Source organism: Rousettus aegyptiacus, unplaced genomic scaffold (assembly GCF_014176215.1).
Source record: "Rousettus aegyptiacus isolate mRouAeg1 unplaced genomic scaffold, mRouAeg1.p scaffold_m13_p_1, whole genome shotgun sequence".
NCBI lineage: Eukaryota > Metazoa > Chordata > Mammalia > Chiroptera > Pteropodidae > Rousettus > Rousettus aegyptiacus.
In genome coordinates this window covers 45769045-45797003 of record NW_023416284.1, presented here as the reverse complement: position 1 = coordinate 45797003, position 27959 = coordinate 45769045, and the positions used below count along the sequence as shown (strand labels likewise).

At 35.8% G+C, this 27959-nt stretch overlaps 1 protein-coding gene across 6 annotated transcripts in view; it reads right to left on the bottom strand.

Moving 5' to 3' along the window:
* IL12RB2 (interleukin 12 receptor subunit beta 2) overlaps window positions 1–12148 on the bottom strand; it is a 69709-nt gene extending 57561 nt beyond the window's left edge. Inside the window, exons 1-2 of one of the 6 annotated variants that reach the window (XM_036235089.1) lie at window positions 11685–12148; window positions 1476–1585 (exon numbers count right to left, since the gene is read on the bottom strand). In XM_036235089.1, coding sequence (XP_036090982.1) covers window positions 1476–1551 — 76 coding nt within the window. In that variant the 5' untranslated portion in view covers window positions 1552–1585; window positions 11685–12148. Of the gene's footprint in view, window positions 1–78; window positions 5939–6507; window positions 11617–11684 lie in introns of those variants that run through there. The other 5 variants (XM_036235085.1, XM_036235092.1, XM_036235084.1 and 2 more) reach the window with 5 other exon arrangements.
* Window positions 12149–27959: the final 15811 nt, after the last annotated feature.

Genomic DNA, 27959 nt, shown 5'->3' with positions numbered 1-27959 from the left:
AAGAAAACCATTTCGAAATGGAGGGTTTGTGCAATTTCCCATAAAATTACCCTCATTAAATCATGGAAATATACATACCCTCCATTGTTCTGGCTGTATTGGTGATGCACAATGAGAACAGAAGGCAACCATATTAAAGTCTAACTGTATCTGAATGAAAATATGCATCCTTCTCAAAACAATGATACTATAACCAGAACTATAAATAGAAAAGTGGTGAGAAAATAGGGTTGGAAGAACATGCAAGAACGGTTCCAGGAAAAGCCTATCTCTCTATATGTAAATTATTCACCAGACTACTAAAATGTATTTCCCAGAATAAATCACATTTGTTTCCATCACCATTTATGATTTACAATGCTTACTTCAATATTCATACCAAAAAGGAAAAAAAGAGATCCTTTAAAATAGGCTATTAAAAACTTTAAGGAGCAGATTTTGGAAGAATTCTCTTTTGCTACATCAGTGACATCAAGTATGTGTAATCTATAACATTATTTTATAACAGAAAATATCCGGGGGCTCTGGCGTGTTTGTAGTTGGCAACAAGGATGGAAATTAGGTCTCATTGGGCTATGTTTTTGTATCCCTTCAAGATACAAGGCCCAGGGCTGGATGAACCATTACTCAACATAGCCAATATGAAATTATATTAATGTATTCTACTTTTTAAAAGAGTTCTCTATAACATATACTATATGCAAGTTACCACATTCAACTCTTATTTCAGAGAAAGGTCATTTTTGCTCTCCAGAAGTTTTTGTATAAATAAATATGACAAGTATTCAGAATTAACAGTTTTGAGTAGTACTTAGTAATTGCCCATGAAAGAACCTCAGGATTATAGACTCACTCTGAAGTTTTAGATGTGATTAAAGCCTCCACTGAAAGTCTTTTTGGGATAATTTTTAAAATTGCTTTAATCAACTACCATAGATAGGAACCAATTTAAAAAAAAGTTATTTAAATCAAATAAAGGAAGTACTGAAATTCATTTAAAATAAGTTCTTCTTTTTCAGAACTAAGTTCTTTCTCTTTCTTATCTCACTTACATGTTTGCTTTCTGCTTCTTTGATCTTTGATTCTAATGAGCCAGAAAGTCAAAAAGCTCCCAATAGAAAAAGCAAAGAAAATGCCATTATTATTATTTAGCATAGCTTCATTCACCCATGAATACCTTCTTTTAAAACATACTATAATGTAAAACATTCATTCATGATACCGAGCTTGATTACCTAGTTAGTCACTTTTTTAAGAGGAAATATTATGATTGGACTCATATATTACTCATTGGTATAAATTAAATAAAATACATATGAGTTACATACATAGAATCAGACTTATCTGCCCACATAATAAAAGATTGACTATAAAAGACCAAGTATCAAATCATTTACCACAAATGCATATTTCATCTGTAACTGAGAATTGAAACCCCTAAGCCTTCCACAAATTTAATTATAGAAATATCTTACCTATTTTTCCTTTAACCAACAGCAACACGATGTTAAAAATAAGTTTCAAATAGCACACTTTAACTGTATGTGCCATGAACTGTCACCTCTGGAATAGCTCTATATTTTTCCTTGTAAAAGAAGACAGATGTATTCATGTTAGATATATTCAGAAAATACTAGGACCAACATCATTCAGAAGGGCTTAAAATGCCCCTTTAATTTTCTCCACATTGTTAATATTTTGTTTGTTATTTTAAAATATAAAATATACCTTTAAAATTAATAAATTGAACATCTTAGCCACCTCTAATCCCTACATCACTTAAGCTTCTTGGGGTCTGTAAAGGGTAGGAGAAGAGACGTGGCCTTTGAGTTGAAATACTTTGAGACTACTGGCAAGTTACTTAACCTTCTGAACCTCAATTCTACACTATTTTTTTTTTCTTACAAACAGGTTGCATGATCATAGTCAAACACAGTAGCATGAAATCCTAAGACTAATGAGAATTTTTTATCTAGTCGTGTGCTTCTGGAAGTAGCAGATTAAAAAGTGGCTCATAATCCCCCTTGAAATTAATAGAAGACTTATCTCTTTGGTAGTAAGAAAGGAATTCCAAGGGTACTAACAGGGTCGTTTGGGTTTTCTATAGAAGTTCAATTTTATTTGTGTCTTTGCTTGCTTATTTATTATTTACCATTTTACTAAGTATTGTCATCTTAAGTGGTTTGGAAAATGCAAGCTGGTGATTTCTGACTGTTTCCAAATATAAACCTAAGGAATGGCTCTAGTAATCATCAGCAAATTCTCTAAATTTTATTAAAGGTGAACCAAAAATTCATAAAGTAGGCTGGAAAGTTTTGTGATGCCAGGCCACTGGGAACCAGCCAATACAAATGTTCACTTATTCCCATAACCTAGTAATGTGCCAGAACAGACTAGAGAGAAAAATTCACTTATTCATTCAACAGTGGTGGTAACCTTTCATGTGCCCACTTGCTCCTTTGACTCCTCTACCTCTAGCCTTGTCAGCACTCAGGATACCCCCCAATAATATTAACATCTTTTCAATAGTCTTTGCTGGTTGCTATTCCTTCTTCTTCTGATGTTTAACTCTTGGAGGACCTCGGCTCACTCGAGACATTATTTTATCTCTATTTCTACACTCTCCCAGGGGATCTCTTCTTCACCCAGTGCTAGATATCATCTGTATGCTAAAGACTCTCAGATGCATATCCTCAACTCAGACATCAATCACTCTGAGCTCCAGTCTCACATGTCTGTCTTCTTGGCATCACTTCTTGGATGTCTAACAGACTACTCAAAATTAATGTATTCAGTTCAAATTTTCAGTCTCTTTTCTCCAAAGTGGTTCTTCCTTTTCTAACTCAGTAAATAACATTTTTATCCCTAAAATTGCTCAAAAACCTACAAGTCATCCTTTATTCTACTCTCTTCCTCATTTCCTACAACCAAACCAGCATTAAGTCCTGTCAATTTTAACCTCCTAGATATATCAGAGATCAATCCACTTCTCTCCTTTTCTACCATCCTCACCCTAGTCCAAACCACTGTCATCTCTCCGCAGATGACTAAAGTAGCCCCTTAATATGTCTCTCATTCATCTTTGCCCCTTTCTAAGTCATTTTCATATAGCTGACCACATTTTAAAAACATAAATCAGATTATGTTACCTCTTCATACCACCACTATGTAAAACACTTTAATGGGTCCCCATTGCTGTTAGAATAAGATCCGAACGCCTTACCACACACGACTGCTCAGCCACTACGTGGCTTCACCTCTCCCATCTGGCCACCATTATTTGCTCTGCTTTTTTTGCCCTGCTCACTCTGCTCCATTCACACCAGCCTTCAGACTGTTCCTTGAATAAGACATGCCTTTTGCTGCTCAGGGGACTCTGTACTTTCCATTTCCTCTGCTAGAATCCTCCACCACCCCCCTTCTTAGTGGCTGACGTATTTGCATCCCTCAGATCTCATATCATGTGTTACTTCCTCAAAGAGCCCCTCCCTGACCACCTAGCCATAGTGGTCTTGCCCAGCTAGCTACTTTCTACTTATCTTGTTCATTGTCTTCATTGTACAATCTGTAACTACCCTGTTTATTTATTTGATTACTTGCTTGTCATCTATCTTTGTGTTAGAATTTAAGCCACTACAAAGGTAGAAATGTCGACAGTCTTGCTCACTGCTGTGTGCCAGCACTTAGCATGGGGAAAGAATACTCAATAAACGGTTATTAAGAGAAAGAAGGGAGTGAAGGAGGGAGGAAGGAAGGGAAGAATAAGAACTATAGTAAACTCTCTAAACCTCCCTGCATCTCTGTAGTAGTAATAATAATGACCCACTAAAAATGTCTATGCACTAATCCCCAGAACTTGTGAATATATTACATTACATAACAAAGGAACTTTGGAGGTGTGATTAAAAGTAAGGATCTTGAGATGGGGACATTGTACTGGATTATCCAAATAGGCTCAATCTAATTAATTACATGGGCCCTTTAAAGTGGATGAGGAAGGCTGTGTGAAGGACTGGACCTTCTGCTGTGGGCTTTGAAGATGGAGAAAGGGTCCATGAGCCAAGAAATATGGTGGCCTCTAAAGTCTGGGAATGGATCTCAATTTACAGATAATACATATTTCTTGTGGATCTTGGTTAAAAATGTTTGAGAAACACTGATCTAAATAGAATTCCGAGTTCCTCTCTCTCTAATCCATAAAGTCCTAGGTCATGGCTTACAATGGCCTCTATGAGCTAATTCCTGTCTTCCTCACCAGACACATCTACTATCATTCTCTCCTGATGCTCAACTGTCTAGTAACACTGAGCTGCTTATCGTTTCTCTGCACATTGAATGTTAATTCATGCTTTTGTTTCTTTGCTTGTGCCATTCTCTTACTTTTTCACTGTTCTTAGACTGGCTGAGTCTTATTCAATACATCCCGACATAGCTCAGACAACCTTTTATTCAGTCATTCATCCAACAAATATGTACTAGGCAGTTTCTATGTGTCGGGGGCTTGGGTCAGAATGCAGAAGAAGTCAGACAGGGTTTTGGCTCTCACAGAACCATTCTGGAGTAGGAAGACAGACAAAGAAATAAATAACAAATAAATTCGGATAATGATAGAAGAACATAAAAGAGGCCTAAGGGAGAGAGAAGCTGGTCAATGAAGGTGTTTCTAGGGGGTGAAGCTTGGGCTGAGATTGGCACAGGCCCATGAAAACTCAGAATTTTTCTGACAGAGAGAATGGTGAGTGCAAAGCCAGAGGCAGAGCAACAAGCTTGCTGAGGGCGAGGCACAGAAATAAGGGCAGGGTGGCTAAGGAAAGGACTCTGGGGAGAATGGTATGAAATGAAACTGGAGAAGGCAGGAGCCAGATATATTGCGGGCTCGTTTGCCATGGAAGGGAGCCTGTATTTTACCCCGAGATCTATGGAAAACCATTGATGTTTAATTAGAGATTTTATTTATTTATTTATGGGTTTGGATTGGGGGTTATTACGAGGTACGAATTACATTAAACACACATACACAAAAACAACAAACCAAAAAACTAGTGTTGGCCCTTTGTATGGAGGCTAGAGTGGAAGCAAGCACAGCAGATAGGAAACGACTGCACAGACCCAGGTAAGACATGATGGTGACGTGGACCACAGTTATATAGTAGAGATAGAAAGAAGTCGTCAAATCTTAGACAGCCTTACTTATGTCTTCATGTTAAGACCGAAGCCTCCTATTAGGATCTCCATAGCATCCTGAATTCTCTTATCTTAGTGTCTACCATAAGTAGAATTAATTTATTTAGGTATCTACCTATCTCTTTCATTAGCTTGCTAACTCTTCATGGGCAGAGGCCACACTTTGTAGCACATAGTAAGTATGTACTGAACTGAACGAAATTTAAATGATTTTTTCTGTGTGCATCTATTTTACTTCTCGTTTAGTTTAATGTAACTATGTTAAAACTACATTAAATCTTATTCTGCTACATTGTGGCTGATGCCATTAATAAGTTTTTGTTTATTGTTACTTTAGTTGCTTCATTAACATTTTGAATATTCTCCATAAAGTAAATTATGAATTAAACTGGAAGATAACTGAATGAACAGATACCTAGGGATTAAATAGGTTTCCGCTTTCTAACTGTAAAGGGTATTTGCTAGGAATCTTTTAATGTGCATTGCAATTTATAAAGATGTAACATTCTCCAAATAGTAAAATATTCAATACTAAAATATTCAATTGGTGTCTACGGCCACGCCACCTTAAACAAGCCTGATCCTGTCTGATCTTGGAAGCCAAGCAAGGTCAGGCCTGGTTAGTACTTAGATGGGAGACTACCTTGGAAGACCAGATGCAATAGGCATAAAAAATAAAATAAAAAATAAGAGATTGTAAGTTGACTAGGTCCTTTCAATCTGTGAGGTCAGCCGAGGGTTGCCTCACCTAAAAAAATAAAATAAAATAAAATATTGAATTGGTTATTATAAAAAAATTTTCAATGTGTATATGTGAAACATGTATGTATATATACATAGCTATATATGAAATAGGCAATATAGAGGATAAATTTGAGTTTACATAGTACATTGATCTAAACACAAACTTGCTCATTTTCTCCAAATACTAGGTAAAATAGCTTCTCCATTTATAAGAAACTCAGAAACCCAAAGACCTTCAAGTAAATGAGGTATTTTCCAATAAAATGAAACCTCCTATCAATTGTAAACATCCTTCATACAGCCTGCCTGGAGGGTCGATATTAAAACTATAACTTTATCTTGAATCATAAAAAATACGAGTGTGCTATGTCATTGACTCATCACTCAAATTATGACAGTTTCCAGACGGTGAAAACAATGTCTCAATGAAGAGTGTGGGAACAGCCAGAAATAGAGCCACTGGCAGGAGGCAGAGGCAACAATTATCCATCAGTGCGTCTCTTCCCCGAATGCTCCAGGAAGCACAAAATATGCAACTACTTCAAAATCTTATTTTACCAGGCTAGGAAAAACCCTTACCACAGGTGATAATTTCATGTAGGCAGAAACACTTTCTACTTCCACATTACTTTTCTTCTGTAGCATCGTACTAGGTTGAAGAGGCAGCATGGTATTGTGTGAGAAAGTCTAGTGAATCTCAGTTCCACCGTGTGTTAGTTCCACTGTAAGAGTGCCATTTCCTCATTCATGCAATGGGTACAGTAAGAAATACACACCTGGACAAAGTCTGGGGAAGAGTAATGTAATAGTGTCATGAGCCGTGAGAATACTTAGCACAGAGTAGGCACTACACTGAGGCCCTCTCGTTTTCCCTTCTGAGTACTGTTTTGCATTTCGTTTTTAAATTGCTGTTTTCAGTGTACTGGAATTGCATGTTTTGTTAGGCCAGGTAAAAGATCATATGTTAGACACTCTTTATTCTTAACCCTGGCTATCAAATAATTTAATAAGTCAGAGGAAGAAGGAACCTCAAAGGTTGGCTATTAACTGTCATATGCCTGCTGCTCCCCTCCCCTCTCAACAGCTGACATTTGAGTCTAGGCCATTGGTGAACAACCAGAGTGTTCTGAATGTGTGGCAAGGCTGGCTGCCTTACAAACATGTGCCGCTAACTCAATGAGGCAGGGTACAAAATCCTTCCCTTCTGGCAAAAGTACTTACACACGTCTTACTGGTACCATGTTAGTATAAAGACAACACTTGGGAGGTAATCTCTTCTACCTTTCCCATTCTATAGATGAATTGAGGCCTAAAGAAAAGAGGAAACTTGTCCAGGGTCATATTAATAGCAGAATCCAGATTAGAACGTAGGTCTCCAGATTTTTAATCCAACATTACTTCTAGCACCTGCGACTGCTTCTGATTAGTAGCAACAGTAGCAGCATTATGCTAAAAAAAAAAAAAAATGCTAATGTTAAAAAATAATGCTACCTTTTATAGTAATGCTACAGTTTGTTGATCTCTATGTTCCAGGCACCATGTGTATTACATACAATCTTAATGACACCCACTTAGTAAAGCATTTATAATGCCTAATGCTTTAATCTTCAGAAGCTTGAATTGTTATTTCTGATACCCAAAGAGGATGAAACAACAAAACCCAGTGCATATCTAGCGATCCATTCCACTACAAGGATGGAAAAGGAAAACCAAATCTACCAAGGAGCTAACTTACAAATTAGCCATTAGGGCCAACCTTCTGTTGTCTATGACTTTTCATGAGCTATGTCATTAAAAAAAAAGTCTCCTGACTAAAGCATTGTCTCCTTTTCTCTTCCGAGTCTACCATTTGGTGAAAAATCTGCCATGCTATGGCAGAGACAAATGCTGACAAATGTCAGTCCCTGATCAAATCATCCCCTTCATGCCATGTTAGATGGCTTGAAGGGGAAGAGAAAGTAATATCACATCAACTATCTCGTTTTTTAAATCTTTCTACGCAATAGTCCCAAGACCCTTTGCATGAGCAGAATTGGACACACACTTGTTTTCCTTTTGTATGTAGCTGCTGAAGCTCTCTTGAATTTCCTCTCATCTCACTGAGTCCTCATTTTACTATGCACAGGAACTTTCTTCTCTTGCTCAATTTTAATAGACTTCTAAAGTTTGGGTACTTTTGGCACTTTTTAAAATTTTTATTTCAGTAAGAGTGTTTTCTCTCTTCCCCCTTTATGACCTCATTATAATTTTTCTTAACAAAGATCTTCTTATGCTTTGATTCCTTCTTTTCTGTTTTTCTGGAATATTCTTTCTATCAATTCCATTTGTCTTTATCTCCAATTCAGATATATCACACTGGACACAATAAACAGGCCCTTGAAATGTTTCATATAAACAAGTTAAATTTAAAATGTATGAGAGAATGTTAATCTGCCCCAATCCCTGACTCATTTGTACTGTGAACCGCCTTATAAATTGAACAAGCATTCCCACAATAGAACAATAAAAAAGAAATAAAGAAAGAAGAAACAAGTCATGGATGGAATCTTGAAGAAACAAGGTATTTTCAAATCAACTGATATTATTTGGTACATTTTCTCTTTCCCTTCTTTGATTAGCTCCACAAAACTTCAATATTCACGACACTTGTTCAAGTAAGTTTTAACAATCCAACCTTCTCTATTTTCACCCTTCAAGAGCGATAAAGACAATAAGCTAACTTCTACTGGGAAGGATGACAAAACTGAAAAGAGCATAGTGTTTGGGGCCAGATGGCCTGGGCGCCATTTTGGTTCCTCTATTTCTATTGCAAGTGACTTTACATTTCACTATCACAAGTGACTTCACATTTCACTTCACATTTCACTATTGCAAGTGACTTCACATTTAAGAGCCTCTTTTCTTTGTTTGAAAAATGACAAAACATTTATTGAGAAAATTAAATCTCTTTCACTAATTTTCTTCCTTAGTTTATTAGAAAGGTGTCTCCTCAGACATCTTGAATCTTGAGGTCTCTATCTGAGGTTCAGGGGTTTACCCTTGGATCTTGGGTATTATGAAATCCTAGCAAGTTCTGCTTTACGTTGTAATATCAACCGCTGACTCCTTTCATAAAATGATAGGAGACATTTAAAACTATTAAAGCACATCACAATTATTTCATTTTATGAGTTTTCTAGGAATTTCACAGTTATCTTAAGATAATCGGAGGGACCCTGTGGGAACAGGGATGGAATATAGACTAATACTAGTGATCGCCATCTTGCAATGTTTCTCAAAGTTTCTTACATAAAGTGAGAAGTCCACTGAATTATCTACACTAACAACCCTGGGTCTCAGCACCTCTGCCTGACATTTTACTTAATGTTTTTCTTTTTCTCTGCATATCACTGTAAAAGAGATGTAAATCAAGATTCTTTTTTTTTTTTTTTTTTTTTTGCAGTTTCTTTTTTAACTCCTACAGCACCTGGTCTTCCTGGGTGGTCTTCCATCCAAGTACTAACCAAGTAAATTAAGATTCTAATCTTAATCTTTTATAGGCATTTACCTAGCAATTTATCACAATTCAGAACATATAATTAAGTTGTTAATATTTGATCTTCTACTACATAATTATTGGTATTTCTATTGTACAAGTGGAAAAATCTGCAAGGTGTTGAGATAATACACACACACACACACACACACACATAACACACACACGAAAGAGGAGGAGGAGGAGAAGAATTCAGAATTAGAACTACCTTCATATGTGAGTTTCTTTATACGTAAAATTAGAGTAAATATAGCACTTATACCACAGGATTACTAATGGGGGTTAAGTGAGAAACTCTTATCACAGGGCCTGGTATATAGCAAAATTATCATCTGCTATTATTATAAGAAAACGGATAATATCACTTACTTTTCAAGAATATTGTTAGGATTAAATTAGCTAGCCTTGCTTTTTGACTCCTCTCTTTGCCCATTCATCTGGCTCATGACTAAAAAATTAAGTTGGTTAAAACTAGGCCTCATAATTCCTATATAATAAGTGACTTCATGCCACTTATTATTTGTGACATATTAAGTGTTCTCATAATTGTCTCCCTAAATGGTTTTAACTTCCCGAGGACAGAGATTGGGTCTTATATTTCTTTATATTCACTACAGTGACCTGCATAATGTATTGAACATAATAGTTGTTCGACACATACCGCATTTTAAAAACCATTGTTACCATTAGCAAAGAGCATTACAAGGTTCCAAGAGCAAAGGAAAATAGACAAGGCTTCTTTGGGATTTGGGTTTTTTTACAGGTTAGTCTGCACAAATTCACATGTAGAAGTTGAGAACACTGCTGTGAGTTATAACTATAAAGATGACAAGCAATTACTGGAGAACAAAGCAGGTGCAGTACTACAAAAATAAGTCCACAATCAAGAAATGGTGTGCAACATCTGCTGTACTTACAAGCTTCTTCTTCCGTAAAAATCCTACATGTGCTTTAGAATTTTTTCACACAAGAACTCATTCTAATCCAGGAAAGATTTGGAGTTTGCCGAAATTTGGGAATTTACCATCCTATGTAAACATCATGATATTCAAGAAACACAAGAAAACAACAAAAAAAAAGAATGTTGGAAACTCTTCCAGAGTCTTTTCTGCCTAAAAAGTGATGGTAATAAATTGAGGATTTCACATTAAAATTGGGAGGAGAGTCTCTGATCTTAGTCACTAAGGTCTTTTCAGTTGCATGTTAGGCAGAGAAATAGGACACTACCATTCCTTGTTCATGGGAAATGATAATCTAATGTTTGTTTGCCCAAGTGGAGGTGGCTATAATGTTATAAGCCTGAGGTGCAAAGGCAAGGAGCACAGTTTGGACCCCAAAACTTGTAAGACTCTCTTGGTGACAGTGTATACGTTTCCACATCTGCAAAATGAGAATACTAATAACCACTTCATTGGGTTTGAAAGAGTTAAATAGGATAACAATGTACGCACAAGGGCCAGGCACATGATAGATGCTCAACAAAGATTTTATCTACACAGGATATACACATAGATGATTATAACAATTATCCAGTTAAAAAAAGGGGTAAAGACTAATTGTGCCCTATTCTTTAGACATACCAGGGACAAGTCTTTTCAGGTGCTTTTGGGTTACTACTGTAAGATCTATACCTAGACCTTAATATATAAGACTTGAATCTTCTACAATGCTTATATTTAGTGCCCTTCAACCAGGTGAGAAGGTGAGAAGGGCCTCCTTAAACAAACATTTCGCAGATGAGAAAACTGAGGCTGGCCAGGGGGCTTGCCCCAGAGCGTTCTCCTAGTAACTAGCCAGGCAGACTCTGGTCTGTCTACAGAGGCCACAGGAAAATGCTACTGAGAAAGGGATAATTCATCCCCACCCAAGACGAAGTAAGATCCTCAATATCTTACAGAAGGTCCATTTTCAAGCCGTGAGTCACGTCTGTGAGCCTGAGGGATGCCCTCTTGCCTTTTCTAGACGCTGTCCCTCCCATGATTCTGGGTCCAGGATTCAGCCCCTGCGCCCCTCTCCTCCATCTGGCCCAACCCAAACTCAGCACCCTCAAGCGAACATCAGCGCTCAGAAAGTGAGGATCTTAATGAGAAGAGGCCATCACTACCCCGGCCCCTCCCCACCTCCGCCCTCGGAAAAAGCGGGAAAAGGGGAGCACTGAAGCCTAGGCGGGTATCCTGGAGTCCCCAGCACCCCCACCCTACCCGAGCGCTTGGTCACTCACCGCGCGTCGCCTGCCTGCGGGCTGAGGACCCACGCGGCCCCGGTGGGCCAGGTGCTCTGGGACGCACGTACTGCGCTCGCCAAGGCTTTTGGGGCGTCTCAGTGACAGCGTCCCACCTCCGGCCGCCGCGCTCGCCTTGGAGAGCCTAGGGGTGGGCGCTCCGGCGCAGGGGCGACCCGACGTGGCGGCGCGCGGGGCTGGGCGCAGGGGGAGCAGCTGCCGCGCTCGGCTGCCTGACGCTCGGCCCGCCAGCGCCTGCGGTTTCCACGCAGCGGGGCAAGCGGGCCAGGGGCGGGTTCCGCCGCCGGTGGGCTGTGCTGGTGTCGCTTTGGGCAAGGTAATCAGTCTCTCTCCACACCTGCGTGTCTTCTGCGGAGAGTAAAGCCTGTCTCGTAAGAGTGAGCAGGGACTGCACCGAAGTACGATAAGCATGATAAAATCATGTTCTGGGCTTTCGCAGCCACAGAGAAGTGACACTTTGTTGACACTCATTAGAGGACTAGCCTCAGAGAGGTTCTTCCTCTGTGCTCTCTGAAGCGCCCAGCTCTTACTGCACCCTAGGTCGTGGTCTCCAAAGTGAGCCGTGTGCAGGACGGGAGTGTGGGAAGAAAATATGAGAACTTTCATTTGTTAGCTGTCTAAAAAATAAGAAAGAAATGAACATTTAACAGATGGCGCGACACTGACCCTAAACGGTCCCGTGTAAGTGGGATTCTAAGGAAAGAGGGAAAACGGCACAAAATGCAGTGGGGATGACAGCGATGCCCTTACTTATGACAATATTTTATTGAATCTAGGACTTCATCAACTGTAAGACATACCATTCTTTATGTACCAGTAAGAAATAAAAAGAACTGTCACATAAACTGAAGGAGTGCACAATCTAAAATGTTTAAAGACCGCTGGTCTATTAACTTTTATTGCAGTATCTTACAAAAGTGCTAACTCAGGTACAAGACGATTTTCCAAATGCATCTGCACAACTTTCTTTAGGGGAACAGATGAGAGGTATTGAACTTGAATCCGATCGTTAAGTAAGCAAAATGAGTTATGAAAATACAATAAGCTGCAGGCAACAGTAGCCTTCATTATCCCCCCACCCCCGCCCCCTCCAGGCCAGATGAAGATAAGTTAGAAGATGATTACCTTACATAAATATTTTTAGAGGAATTAACACCTTCTAGGGCCATCAGTGTATCATTCAATTTAGGATTGAATATCAAAGGAAGACTGGCGCTAATAGCTATTGATAACAGTGGTTATCTCGCCCCTGCCATCTTTTCTGTATTGTAAGCTCTGTAAGAGCAAGGACCACATCTGTCTAGTTTGCTTCCTTATCTCCAGCACCTGATAGAGTGAGTGACACAGGACAGGTGCTCGACAAATATTTACTGAGTCAAATTGACTTGTTCTGGAGAGATCTCACTGTCTTTGGTCATTCATGGTTATAAGTGGTGCTGAATCTTTAAAACTTCCAACAGTTTTAAAAATGTAGTTGGAAAATGATTGTTTTTTCTTAGAAGTCAGTTATCCTTCATATGGAATTTAATCATCTGTAGAGGCATTTCTACTTTCTTCTTTCTCTTGCTTTTCCTCTTCCTTCTTTTAATATCTGCAGAGTTTCCCTAGAAGACACACAGCTGTTGTCAGTGCTTGCCTGTCTATTTAGAGAAAAAGAAGATCTTCCTTCTGTGATTTCTGAGAACAAGCCCTAGACACTGAAGAACGCCTCATGAAGCAAGAGCATAACATGCAAACTAAGTACCAACCTGTGATTGTTAAGATGATTATTTTTAAGTCTATGGGTATAAGATGGCCTTCAGCGCAGCTGTAGCTAGATGACTGTACTCGCAAATCAAAAGCTTAATTAAGTGAATACCCACAGTAACAGTGATGAAGCCTTTTCAAGGAAATACTAGTTCAGTTTCCATTTCTGGTACTTTTCCATTCCTTTGAATGTCTATTTTTGTTTATTGTTGATACCAAAAGTTCTGAAAATACTTATTCACACTGTGCTGTGAACAACTAAGTGTCATTTGTCAGAATAAATTATTAAGAGATGGTTGCCAACATAGGGATTAAGGGCATCAGACAAATGCTGGCACCAGCTAAGCTTGGTGAGGTTTTTACATACATTTTAACTTTTTACTTTTAATAAAAAGATCAGAATCTAAGATTAATTATTCATCTCTGCTGCATCACTTTACAAAAGTTTTATTTCTAACAGTTTTCACTCAATTATTAATTTTACTCATCTGTCTAAAGTGTTACACTTATAGAACACCAATGTAACTACTAAATATATTTGTAGTATCATCTGTTGAAAGACTTATATAAAATAGTGTAGGGCTAGATTCTTAGACTACCAATAACCCTCAAAGAGTTGTAATTTTCCTGCAACCGATATTCAGCAAGCACAGATGTTTATAGATGAACAAATCACATGGAAAATGCCATGTCTTGGGTAGGAGTAATGCATTTCTAGGTTGCCAGAGAATTTATTAAATAAAAATAAAGGTTAAAAAGTAGAACGAGAACATGAAGCAAATTTAAAACACTGATATTATGAAACCAATATGTAACCAGTTATAAATACATATTCATAAAACTCTGACAGCCACAAGGTTGCACGCAATATAAGCTTGATTCATAATCTAGCTCTGCTATTTTCAACAGCTAAATCTAAGAGATATATGAGTTATAAGATACAGAGATTTCATGATTTAATGGCTTGTAACCTGGTCATCAGAGGCAAAACTTTTGGTTGCCCAAGAGAAAGTGTTTTGTAGTTTCTTATAAAGAGGAGCATGATTCATGTAAAAGATAAATTTCTCACATTCTTACACAAAACCACACATATGTTCTTTAATTTATAAATTTATTTTGTTAGGGAGGTCTTCAATGAAAGCCTAATGGAGAACACACTAGAACATGGATGCTTAGTGAGCATTAACATTCCTTTCTATATTTCAGTATTTTAGGTTCCAAATATCCCTTAACTTCATGCTATCCATAGACAGAAAATACTCTCTGATTTCCCAAGTAAGACTACCCCAAATTCTGTCTTGTCATTGCATCCAGCTCAGAGTTAAGCTCTCTGAGTAGTGAGCATCAGCAGCTAGTGAGATATGACTACTCCGGTCCACTGCTTATAATCCCCGAACACACATTACCTGCACCCCACTCCCACACTCACAATGTGTAGTGATAGAACCAGAACAATGAACGCTCCTCTTCGGAAGGGAGAACAATGTGAGATACCAGAAGTCACAAATCTGAAGCACTACTGTCTACTGGGCAATGTATTAGAATTTTGTATTTTGGCTTGAAATCTGCTAAACCTAAGACAGAAAGAATCTCAATCAAGTATCCTTTTCTACTAGCCAAACACAACAGAGTAATATCAAATTTTAATAATTTGTCCTCTTCCTGCTGACCTCTCCCGTAAAAGTAATGGTTTTGTTAGAATCTGTCCACATTTTTTCTTCATGCCTTTATAGGTGTATCAAACCATGATAGTCTTTATTTTTTTAAAGAAAAATTGAGTCATGCTCTCCAACTTTCTATCCATCTGTCTTTTGATTTTATTTACTACATGACATAAAATTCATTCCATAACATACATAATAGATTTAACTCATTTTTTTTCAATAGCTACAAGTATTCTATCCTATGTATCTACTAAGATTAGTTGACTATTCTTTTATTTATAGTTTTTCAAGTTTTTTCCAATTTTCTCACAAATAGAAATACAACACACTTCCCAAAATAAAAATATTCTTACATATATACATATACGAGCATATAGTGCTTTTATCTGTGTGCAATAGAATCCCACATGTGACTTGTTAAATGAAAGGATATGAGCTTTTCCACTTTAATGAGTTATACCAGATTATTATCCAAACTTAGTAATTAACACTCCTACTAACACACCATGTTATCACTAACAGTGAATGCTATCCATCTTATATAATTTTTATCACTGTAACATATGAAAAATGCTAGCTCATTCTTCAAACTGTATATCTTTGACTATAAACATCTTTTCACATGTCTGATAGTTTTTTAAAAAATAGGCATTATTAATTATTCTCAGGCTACCTTCAAATAGTGCATAATGCAAGAAATTTATAATAGTATACTTCTACTTTTCTTTTTCCTGTGCTAGTCCATTGCACATTTTACTTTCATAGTTATTATAAACTTCACAATATACTGCTACTATGTTTGTTTTAACTATCTTTCAAAGAAGTTTAAAAACAGAAAATGAAATTTTCTTTTTTAAAATAATTTCCCTCATATTTGTGATTACCAGCACTGTTTATTCCTCTGTATCGATCAAAGTCTCCACTGGGTATCATTTCACTTCCACCTAAAAAAATCGTTTTAACATTTTCTATAGTGCAGGTGTGCCACTGACACATTTTCTCAGCTTTTATTTGTCTAAAAATGTCTTACTTTTACTTTTATTTTTGAAGATTTTTTTTTTTTTTTTTTTACTGTACATAAAATGGCAGATTTTTTTTTCTCACAAGCACATTAAAGATACTATTCTATGGCCTTCTGGTGTATATTGTTTCTGAAGAGAAGTCAGTTAAACTCTTGTCTTGTTTTCTTGTATGTAATATCTTTTTCCTCTTGATACTTTCAAGATCTTCTCATATGAATAATATAAGACCCTATTAAAAGAAATCAAAGAAGATATAAAGAAATGGAAAGTTATTTCGTGTTCTTGGATTGGAAGAATCAGCATAGTTACAATGACCATATTACTTAAGGCATTATACAGATTTAATGCAATCCCCATCAAAATTTAATCAGTATTTTTTAAAGAAACAGAGCAAAAAGTCATCAGATTCATGTGGAAGCACAAAAGACCCCAAAAGTGCCAAAGCCATCCTGAGAAAAAAGAATGAGACAGGAGGCATCACTCTGCCTGACTTCAAATTATAATACAAAGCGATGGTAATCAAAACAGCATGGTATTAGCAGCAAAACAGACATACAGACCAGTGGAACAGAATTGAGAGTCCAGAAGTAAACCTATATTTAGACGGACAAGTAATTTTTGACCAAAAAGCGAAAAACATACAGAGGAGAAAGGAAAGCCTCTTCAATAAATGGTGCTGGGAAAACTGGAAACCCATCTGCAAAGAATGAAACTAGACTGCCGTCTATTACCACACACCAAAATTAACTCAAAATGGATTAAGGATCTGAATATAAGACCTGAAACAATAAAATACGTAGAAGAAAACATAGGAATGAAACTCAGGGACCTTGGACTTAAAGAGGGTTTTATGAATTTGACCTCAAAGGCAAGGGAAGTAAAAGCAAAAATAAATGAATGGGACTACATCAAACTGAAAAGCTTCTGCTCAGCAAAAGAAATCATCAACAAGGTAAAGAGACAGCCATCTCAATGGGAAAATATATTTGCTAGCAATGCCTCGATAAGGGCCAAATATCCAATATATATAAAGAACTCAGATGACTCAATAACAATGAAGAAAACAAATAATCCAATCAAAAAATAGGCAGAGTATCTGAACAGACACTTCTCCCCAGAAGACATACAAATAGTCAACAAACATATGAAAAGATGTTCAACATCACTTGCTATTAGGGAAATGAGATACCACCTCATACCTGTTAGAATAATTGTAATTAACAGGACGAGTAATAACAAATATTGGAGAGGATATAGAGAAAAAGGAGCCCTCATACATTGCTAGTGGGACTGCAAATTGGTACAGCCACTGTGGAAAACAGTATGGAGGTTCCTCAAAAACTAAGAATTAACCTCTCATACAATCCAGCAATCCCTCTAATGGATATTTACCCCAAAGACTTGAAAACCCATATCCGAAAAGATATTTGCACATCAATGTTCATGGTAGTATTATTCACAGTGGCCAGGACATGGAAACAACCCAAGTGTCCTATGATACATGATTGACTAAAGAAGCTGTGGTACATATATACAATGGAATATTACTCAGCTATGAGAAGAGATGAAAAACTGCCATTTGCGACAACATGGATGTCACTCGAGATAATCATGCTAAGCAAAATAAGCCAGACAGAAAAAATGGAAAATCACATGATATTACTTGTATGTGAGATATAAACCTAAAAGCAACAAAGGAACGAGACAAACAGAGACTTATGGACATGGACAATAGACTAGTGGTTACCAGAGGGGAGAGGGGAGGGGGTAGAGGGAAGGAAGATGGGGTAAAGGGGGTTAAATATGTGGTGACAGAAAGAAATCAAAATATAGGAGGTGAACACACAGTGTAAACATATATACACCTTACTGTTAAACTGCACAGTTGAAACTTACTGGATTTTGTTAACCAATGTCATCATTAAATAGATAGATAGATAGATAGATAGATAGATAGATAGATAGATAGATAGATAGATAATTTTTAAAAAAGATGTCCTTATCTGAATTTCAACATTATATTACAATGTGCTTTGTGTAGTTTCTTCGGTGTTTATTATCCTTATGGTCTGTCGAGCTTGTTAGAGCTGTGATTTATTTTAGTGTTTGCCAAATTTGGAAAAATTTTCAGACATTATTTCTTCAAAATGATTGTTTTGCTCCCACTTCTAGATTCTAGTTACACAGATTTAGAGTGCTTAATATTGTCCCATAGGTCAATAAGGCTCTGTTCTTTTTTAAAAAAAGTTTTCCAGCTTTTTTCCTCTCTTTTTGCTTCAGTTTGGATAGTTTATATCACTATGTCTTCAAATATATCGCTCTTTCTTCTGCACTGTCAAATCTGTTAAATGCATCCAATTAGTTTTATATAAAATGTTAAAATATTTATCAGCTCTAGAGGTCCCATTTGGTCATTTTTATAGTTTCCATTTTTCTAATTACCCATTTTGTCTTTAAATCATTCAGTACAATGATATAGTTGTAGGAAGTCCTCGTCTGCTGTTGCTATCACTTCTGCTCTTTCTGGGTTTATTTCTATTGCCTAATTTTTCTCTTACTTATGAACCACATTAATTGTGGTTCTTTGCTCATCTAGTAATTTTTTTTTTTTTTTTAACCGAATCCTAGATATTGTAAGTGCTATGTGATCTACAAAGGCTAAAATATTTGCTATCTGGTCCTTTACAGAAAAAGTCTGTTAATCCTGCCCTAGACGTGTAGAATTATATTGAGTATAATTGTCAGTACACGGAGTACACAGCATGCAATTGTCTTTTAAGTTAAACGCCCCCGTTTTTAAACAATTAATGCATCAGTACATTTTTTTTTTCTGTTAGGCTACAGTTAAGAATACAAAAGAATGAAGAACAAAATATAAACAATCCTCTTTTCCACTTGCATCACAAACTCAGCAATTGTCAACTTTTAGTTTAGGGAGATTTTAGTCCTCTCATAATCTCTATCAGTCCTTCCACACCATTCTTTGATAGTGATACTTTCTATTTTTCAATTTTTGCAAAGCTCCAAGCAAACACAACTTTGAGCTGGATCTTCTGTTAATTTTTAATCTCTACGCTCACTTTCTATTAATTGTATTCACAAATATACACCTTTCTTTATGTGGGTGTATTTGGGATCATAGTATACTTACTGTTCATTTACTAGCATTATTCACCTTGGAGTTCTTTTCATGTCAAGGTGTGTAAGTCTACCTCATACTTTTCTTTAAAAATTTCATCACATCTATAGTAGAAATAGGCCACAATTCATAAACTTCCATTTTAATGAATATTTTAACTTGTAATTTTCTATTATTACCCATAACATTGCAAGAAGCACCCTTCATATAGTTTATATACTTATTTCTGAATATATATGGCTATTTCATGGGATAAATTTTTGGAATTAGAATTTAAGTATCAGGGGAGTACATGTTTATGATTTTTTTGAATTGATATGTAATTGAGAAATAACATTATATCTGTTTCAGGTGTACAACATAATAATTCGATATACATATGTAGTGAAAAAATGACCACAATTAACATAGTTAATATTACCACACACAATTAGAAATTTTTTTTCTTGTGATAGACCTTTCCAGATTTACTATCAGCAAACTTTCAAATATACAATACAATAGTATTAACTATACTCACCATACTGTGTATTACATCCCATTACTTTTTTATTTTATAGCTGGAAGTTGGTACTTTTTAACCCACTTCACCTATTTTGCCCACCCCTCATTCCCCCACCTCTAGCATCCACCAATCTGTTCTCTGTATCCATGAGCTTGTTTTTTGTTTTTTTAATTCACTTTACTTAGATTCCACCTGTAAGTGAGATTATATGGTATTTGTCTTTTTCCGTCTGACTTAAGTCATTTAGCATAACACTCTCAAGATACATCCATGTTGTTGCAAATGGCAAGATTTCTTTCTTTTTTATGGTTGAATTATATTCTGTTGTCTATATATACCACATTTTCTTCATTCATCCATCGAGGGACACTTAAGTTGCTCCTTTATCTTGGCTATTATAAATAATGCTGCAGTGAACATGGGGGTGCAGATATCGTTTCAAGTTAGCGTTTTTGTTTTCTTCATATAAATACCCCTAAATGGGATTTCTGGATCGTATGGTGGTTTTATTTTTAATTTTTTGAGGAGCTGCCGTACTGTTTTTTGTAGTGTTGGCACCAACTTACATTCTCACCAACAGTGCACAGGGTTCCTTTTATCCACATCCTTATCGAGTCTTTAATTAGATTTTTTTTTTTGCTTTTGATTTGTGTGAGTTCTTAATTTATGTTGGATATTAAGCCTTTATCAGATATGTGATTTGCAAATATTTTCTCCCATTCAATAAGCTGACTTTTCATTTCGTTGATAGTTTTTCTTTGCTGTGTAGAAGCTTTTTAGTTTGATGTAGTTCTGCTTGTTTATTCTTACTTTTATTGCCTTTGCTTTGGCGTCCAATCCAAAAAATTATTATTAAGACTGATGTCAAGGAGCTTATGGTGTATCTTTTCTCCCAACAGTATTTTTATGGTTTCAAGTCTAATATTTAAGTCTTTACTTCATTTCAAGTTAATTTTTGTGTATGACATAAGACAGCCATCTGGTTTCGTTGTTTCACATGTGGCTGTCCTGCTTTCCCAACAGCGATTTTCAAATAGACTATTCTTTTCCTATTGTATATTCTTGTCACCTTTGTCATAAGTTAATTGACCATATGTGCATGGATTTATTTCTGGGTTTTTCATTCCGTTCCATTAATCTATGTGTCTGTTTTTATGTTAATATTATATGGTTTGATTACTAGAGTTCGTATTATAGAATATTGTTTGAAACCAGGAAGCTTGATGCCTTGTTCTTTCTCAAGATTGCTTTGGCTATTTGGGTGTCTTTTGTGGTTCCATATCATGTTAGGATTATTTTGTTCTATTCTTTGAAAAATGCCATGAGAATTTTGATAGAGGTTACATTAAATCTGTAGATTTCTTTGGGTAGTATGGACATTTAAAAATATTAATTCTTCTAATCTATGAGTATGGAATATCTTTCCATTTATTTGTATCTTCTCCAGTTTCTTCTATGTCTTATAGTTTTTAGCATATAGCTCTTTCATCTCCTTGTTAAATTTATTTCTAGGCATCTTATTCTCTCTGATGAAATTGTAAATGGGATTGTTTTCTTAATTTCTCATTCTTATAGCTCCTTATTAGTGTACAGAAAATTAACTGAGTTTTTGTTCATTAGTCCCTCTTTATCCATGGTTTTATTTTCCACAGTTTCAGTTACCTGTGGTCCACTGCAGTCTGAAAATATTAAGTAGAAAATTTCAGAAATAATTAATAAGTTTTAAATGAGTAGCATGATGAAATCTCGTGCCATCCAGCTCTGCTACCCAGGATGTGAATTATGCCTATGTTCAGCATATCCACAGTATATATGCTGCCTGCCCGTTGGTCACTTAGTAGCCATCTCTGTCATCATGTCAACTGTTGTACTGCAGTATTCGTGTTCAAGTAACCTTATTTTATTTAACAATGCCACATTCACATAACTTTTACTACAATATATTATTATAATTGTTCTATTTTATTATTAGTTATTGTTGTTAATCTCTTACTCTGCCTAACTTATAAATTAAACTTTATCATAGGTATGTACGTATAGGAAAAAATATAGTATATACAAGGTTAGGTACTATTCAGGCATCCACTCTGGGTTTGGAATGTATCTCCTGCAGGTAAGTGGGGACTACCATGTATTGACTTTGTATCCTTCGACTTCACTGAATTCATTTATAAGCTCTAACACTTTTTGGTGGAGTCTTCAAGGTTTTCTGTATATAATATTATACCATCTGCAAGTAGAGACTTTGGATGACTTTTATTGCTTTCTTTTGTTTAATTGGTCTGGCTAGGACTTCCAGTACTATGTTGAATAAAAGAAGTGAGAGCTGGCATCCTTATCTTAGTTCCAATTTTAGAAGAAAAGCTCTTAACTTTTCGCCATTGAGCATAATGTTATCTATGGGCTTGTCATGAACAGCCTTTATTATGTCAAGATATGGTCCCTCTATATCCACTTTGTTGAGAGTTTTTATTATTAACGGATGTTTTGTCAGATGCTTTTTCTGCATCTATTGAGAAGGTCATAACGTTTTTCCTTCATTTTGATAATATGGTGTATCATATTGTTTGATTTGTAAATGTTAAAACCATCCTTGCATCCCTGGAATAAATCCCACTTGATTATAGTGTATGATCCTTTTTAATGTATTGTTGAATTTGGTTTACTAATATTTTGTTGAGGATTTTTGCACCTATGTTCATCAAGAATATTGGTATGTGGCTTTTTTTCTTGTGGTAGCCTTGTCTGGTTTAGTATCAGGGTTATAGTATGCTGGCTTTATAAAATGTGTTTGGAAGAGTTCTTTCCTCTTCTGCTTTTTGGATGTTTGAAAAGGATTAGTAGTCAATCTTCTTTGAATGTTTGGTAGAATTCACCAGGGAAGCTGGGTAGTCCTGGACTTTTATTTGTTGGGAAGTTGTTTGTTTGTTTGTTTGTTTGTTTTTAACAGATTAAATCTCTTTAGTAGTAATCAGTTTGTTCAGATTTTCTATTTTATCATGATTCAGTCTTGGTAGGTTGTATGTTTTTAGAATTTATTCATTTCTTCTATGTTTTCCAATTTGTTGGTTTATAATTGTTGAAGTAATTTCTTATGATGCTTTTCATTTCTGTAATATCAGTCGTAACATCTCCACTTTTATTTCTGAATTTATTTCTGTTTTCTCTCTGTTAGTTCATACTCCCTTAAGCTTTTGTTTTGTTGTATTTTCTTCTTCACTTATTCATTTCCAGACCTATTCTCCTTCCCACTCCACTGACACTCATTTACATAATGTAGATACCTTCGGGGTGCCATTTTTCTGCCTACCACACCTACTTTCTAATTTTTGCCAATCTGTAAAGCATCTCAGTGTAGTCAAAATGTACAAAGAACTCCTATAAATTAGTAAGAAAAAAATGAATAGAAAATTAGTAATAAATATAAATTCACAGAAAGAAAAACCTGAAAGGGTAATAAATATATGAAGAGATGCTCAACTACACTCCTAATAATAGAAATTGAAACTACACTTAGACCATTTTTTTAACACTTTGAGATATCATATTTTTTTGTAACAGCTTGAGATATTTTGAAATATAGTTCATATGCATATGATTTACACATTTTGAGTGTATAATTCAATGGTTTTCATATGTTTGCAGAGATGTGCAACCATCACCACAATCAATTTTAAACTGTTTTCATCAACCCTCAAAGAAACACTGTAACCTTTAGCTATCAATTGCAACCCCTCCATCTCTCCTGACCCTAAGCAACAACTAATCTACTTTCTGCACCTATAGATTAGCTTGTTCTGGACATTCATATAAATGGAAGCATATAATATGTGGTCTTCAGTGACTGGTCTCTTTTACTTAGCATGTTTTCAAGGTTCATCTGTATTGTAGCATGTATCAGTATCTTACTCCTTTTCATGGTTAAATAATGTTATTCCATTGTATTGACATACTACATTTTGTTTATCCACTCAGCACCTGATGGATATTTTGTTTTTTTTTCTTTTGGTGGAATGATGCTGCTATGAGCATTTGTGTATAAATTTTTGTGGGAACATATGTTTTCGTTTCTCTTCAATATATTCCTAGGAGTGAAATTGTGGGGTCAGATAGTGACTCTATGTTTAAGTTTTTGAGAAACTACCCAGCTGTTTTCTGAGGTGGCTGCATCACTTAAAATTCCTACCATAAGCAGAGATTACAGCCATTCTAGTATGTGTGAAGTGTGCGAATATCTTTGTGATTTTCATTTGTATAAAACCATTTTTATCTAACATACAGGTAAAGTTCAAGTTTTTAAACAGCACTGAGATGGAGAGTACATTGGGGAAAATGGCTTACATCACTGGTAGGAAAGCGAATTAGTGCAACCTCTGTAGAGGCCTATTTAGCTTTTTTATCAAAATTTTAAATGTACATGTCCTTTGACTTAAATTCATCTTCAATCAATTTGAACTTGAGATATTCTGCATATGGAAATGTGGGAAATGCTATATGTACAGGGATTTTCACGCTAGCCTTTTTTTTTTAACCAATTTCCATTTATATGGGATTGATTATGTAAATGGAATATAGTGTTACACTTTAAAAGAATGAGGCAATTGCACATGTTCTGATATGAAATTATCTCCAAGATATATTTATATGTGAAGAAAAGTGGAATGCTGAGCAATGTTCTACTATGCTACTACTTTGTAAAAAAATGAGGATAATGTATACTCGCCTGCGTATACCTAGGATACCTTTGAATGAAAGCATAAGATACCAAGAATGGCTGCCCTTGAAGAAGGAAATTAAGTGGCTGGGGAAAGGTAGAAGGGATTTTTAAATAACATTTCTTTCTGTTTTTAAAAATTTTAGGCTATATGTATGCTATAGTTATTTTGTAAATAATTTTTACTTAGAATTTTCTATATGAAGGTCTGGCATTTCTTATTATGTTAATTCCAACTTAGTTTATTGTTCATTGATATTATTAATGAAATCTTCTCATTATGTTTTCTAATTGGATATTGCTGGAACCGAGTGACAGTCATGATTTTTATATACTGATCTTGTTCTGGTAAATTGTTATAAAAGACTCAAGTCTCTTCTCCTTGTGAGGAAACCAAGAAGAACTTCTCTCCAAAACCTGATCAGGCTAGCACCCTGATCTCAAACTTCCAGCCTCCAGAACTGTAAGAAATAAATGTTGTTGTTTAAGCTACCCTTAACTCAAACATCCTTGTTGTTTAAGTCTGATATTCTTGTTATAGCATCTCAAACTGAGTAAGACACCACCTGACCAGCACCCTTTTTCATACCCATTACTGTCCCTATTTATTTTTCCAGTCACTCAAATGAAGGCATAGACGTCAGAATTTTTTTGACCGCCTTTGGTTTTCTTCATATTCTTTTACTCTTAGTATACCAGTATATCTCACAGTTTGGGTGGATTAGTAGTCTAGGCACTGCTCAACTGGGTTCTTTGCTCAGGGTCTTACAAGGCTGTATCTAAGTTATTGGACTAGGGCTGTGATATTGGAAGTTTGGGATCCTTTTCCAAGCTCACGGGATTGTTGGCAAAATTAATTTTCATGCGACTGTAGAACTCAAGGTGGCTTGTTTCTTCAGGACCAGCAGGAGAATCTCTTTGAACTCAGGCAGGGCATTTGTCCATCTTTTAAAGCACTCATCTGATTAGATCAGGTTCACCAAAATAACCTCCCTTTTGGTTAACTCATAGTTAATTTATTTGGGACCTTAACAAATTTGCAAAATACCTTCACTTTTACCATAGAAGGTAGCATAATTACAAGAGTGATATCCTATTACTTCTACTATAGTCTGTTGATTGGAAACAGGTTACAGGTTCCACCCACATTCAAGAACTGAGGATTACACAAAATGTGAATACAAGGGGACGGGAATCATGGGGCTATTTTAGAATTCTGCCTATCACGCTTGGTAATATCATACTTAGAAGTATGAAATTCACTTCTTGGCAGGAATGACTCTCAAATCTTTATTTCAATTTCAGTTTCTTTTCCAATAATAATTTCAACCATCTAATGAGCATCTCTGCCTCTGTGGTCCATTAGAATTTCAAACTTAATACAGTAAATTTGGATATTCAAGATGAATGAATATATCTACTAGTTCTCACATAAGGAAATGCTTGTCTGGATTCATAATTAAATTTAAAGTCATGAGTTTCTTTTGCATATACTCACCTTACAGCTGATATTTTTCACTTTGTTGGGGCTCATGTATAAAGAAGTTTAATCTCATTTGCTAAGCACTTAGCTGGGCTAACCACTAAGTGACTTGCTGTTATATAGCAGTGCCTCAGGATCCAAATACACTTCAGCAACCTTAGAAATTACACATGTCATGCTCCTCAAGGGTCTCTCTAGAGTAGTCAAAACCATGCATGTTATAAGGTCTGTATTCTCAAAACCCAACTCCCTCCATTCCTCTACATAAGATATTTTTCAAGTTGTTGAGAGGTTGGTTAATCTCACAACTTTAAAGTCCTGATGTGTCAATGTGAGTGAAGAATGTTTAAGAAAGGAATCTCCTGATTCAATATGCAAGAAAGGTTTTGTGAATGAGCATATGTACATTTTTTTTTTTATTATTCAGGAATGAATATCCCTGGCTTTCTTTAGATTTTTCCAAGGGATCTATAACTGAATAAAATTGACTTGGAGTTAATTATTTTTTGTCTTCTTAACTTTTGCTTGGTTGTCAAATCCTTTTAACTTTGCCACCTTGACACATGTAGTACTTCTATCACCATTGCTAGCATCCTAGTTCAGATCTTCATCGCCTTTTTATTACACTTCTAATTACTCGTCAGCCAATTTAATCTTCCTATAGCCCATATCTGAATCTTTGTTTAGCCATTCAACCACTCACTCAGTTTACAGTGCCAATTGCTGACAATACCAAGATGGATGGACATTTCTTGTCCTCAATCTTTTCCCATTTTGGTGAAGAAAATAGATGTAGAGGTATGTTTTGAAAACCCAGCAAATGTGCAAGAATAACTTTTAGAATGTACACACTGCCATGGGAATAATCAGAAAAGTATATAACTCATTCTGAGGAAATCAAAAACAGATGCACATAGGATGTTAACCTAGAGGTGGATGTGGAAGAATGAATAGGAATTTTGCAGGCTAGAAGAAATATGGAAATATCATCCATGGCTATGAGATTGTGCCGTTAGAAGTAAGGAGTCAAAGTGCAGGTTGATCTTGTGAAGGTTTGAATAATTTTTGTGAAACATAAGCATTTATGTAGTGGAATGCCGGGAAATGAGCTGAAATGTAGAGTGGGTCAGATTGCGACAATACTCATTTTTCTTTTGTGAGGACTCATGAGAGAGTTAGCCATCCATTCCATTAAGGACAATTTGTCAAATGCCTGGTATGTGGTGAGCATTATGAAATTTGATAAGAGAGTAGACTTACATATTTTCACCAAAAAAAAAAAAAAAGTAAATATGTGAGACTAGTAAAATCCTTTCACAATCCATATGTATATCAAATCATCATGTTAAATACTTTAAATATCTTACAATTTTTTTTCTCAATTACACTTCAGTAAAGTTAAGGGAAAAAAAGAGACACATAAATAAATAATCATTATAGAGTTTGATAAATTTTATAAAAGTGGCCACTTGTGAAATGAAGAAACAAATCAGGGAAGCTTTTTAAAGAAGGATACATGAGTCCAGTGTTTTGCACATAGAAGGCACACATTAAAGTTAATTTAATGATTACATGAGCAAGAGACTGGCAGGCTGATAGGATGGGAAGGATCTTTCTTGTACAGGACTAAGGAAGAGGCATGTTATGTTTAGAAAAGAATAATTGTCTTGAAGTCTATAGAGAGCTATTGAAGGACTGAAAACATTGATCTAATCATCTTTTTAAGTCACTCCTGAAATAGAGAGTAGAATAGCTTAGAGGAAGAGGAGAATGGATATTCTAAGAGTGGGGCAGAGAGATGCAGAGAAGAGTACAGAATTAAGAGACATTTAGGAACAGGCTTTAAAATAAGACTTAACCACGAGATTATGAAATGGAATGTTACAGAGAAAATGAGTCTAGGACAATTTGGGAGATTAAGCAACCTGAATGAAGATGAGGTCTGGGAAAGAGAATAATGAGTTCAGCTTTAGACATGCTG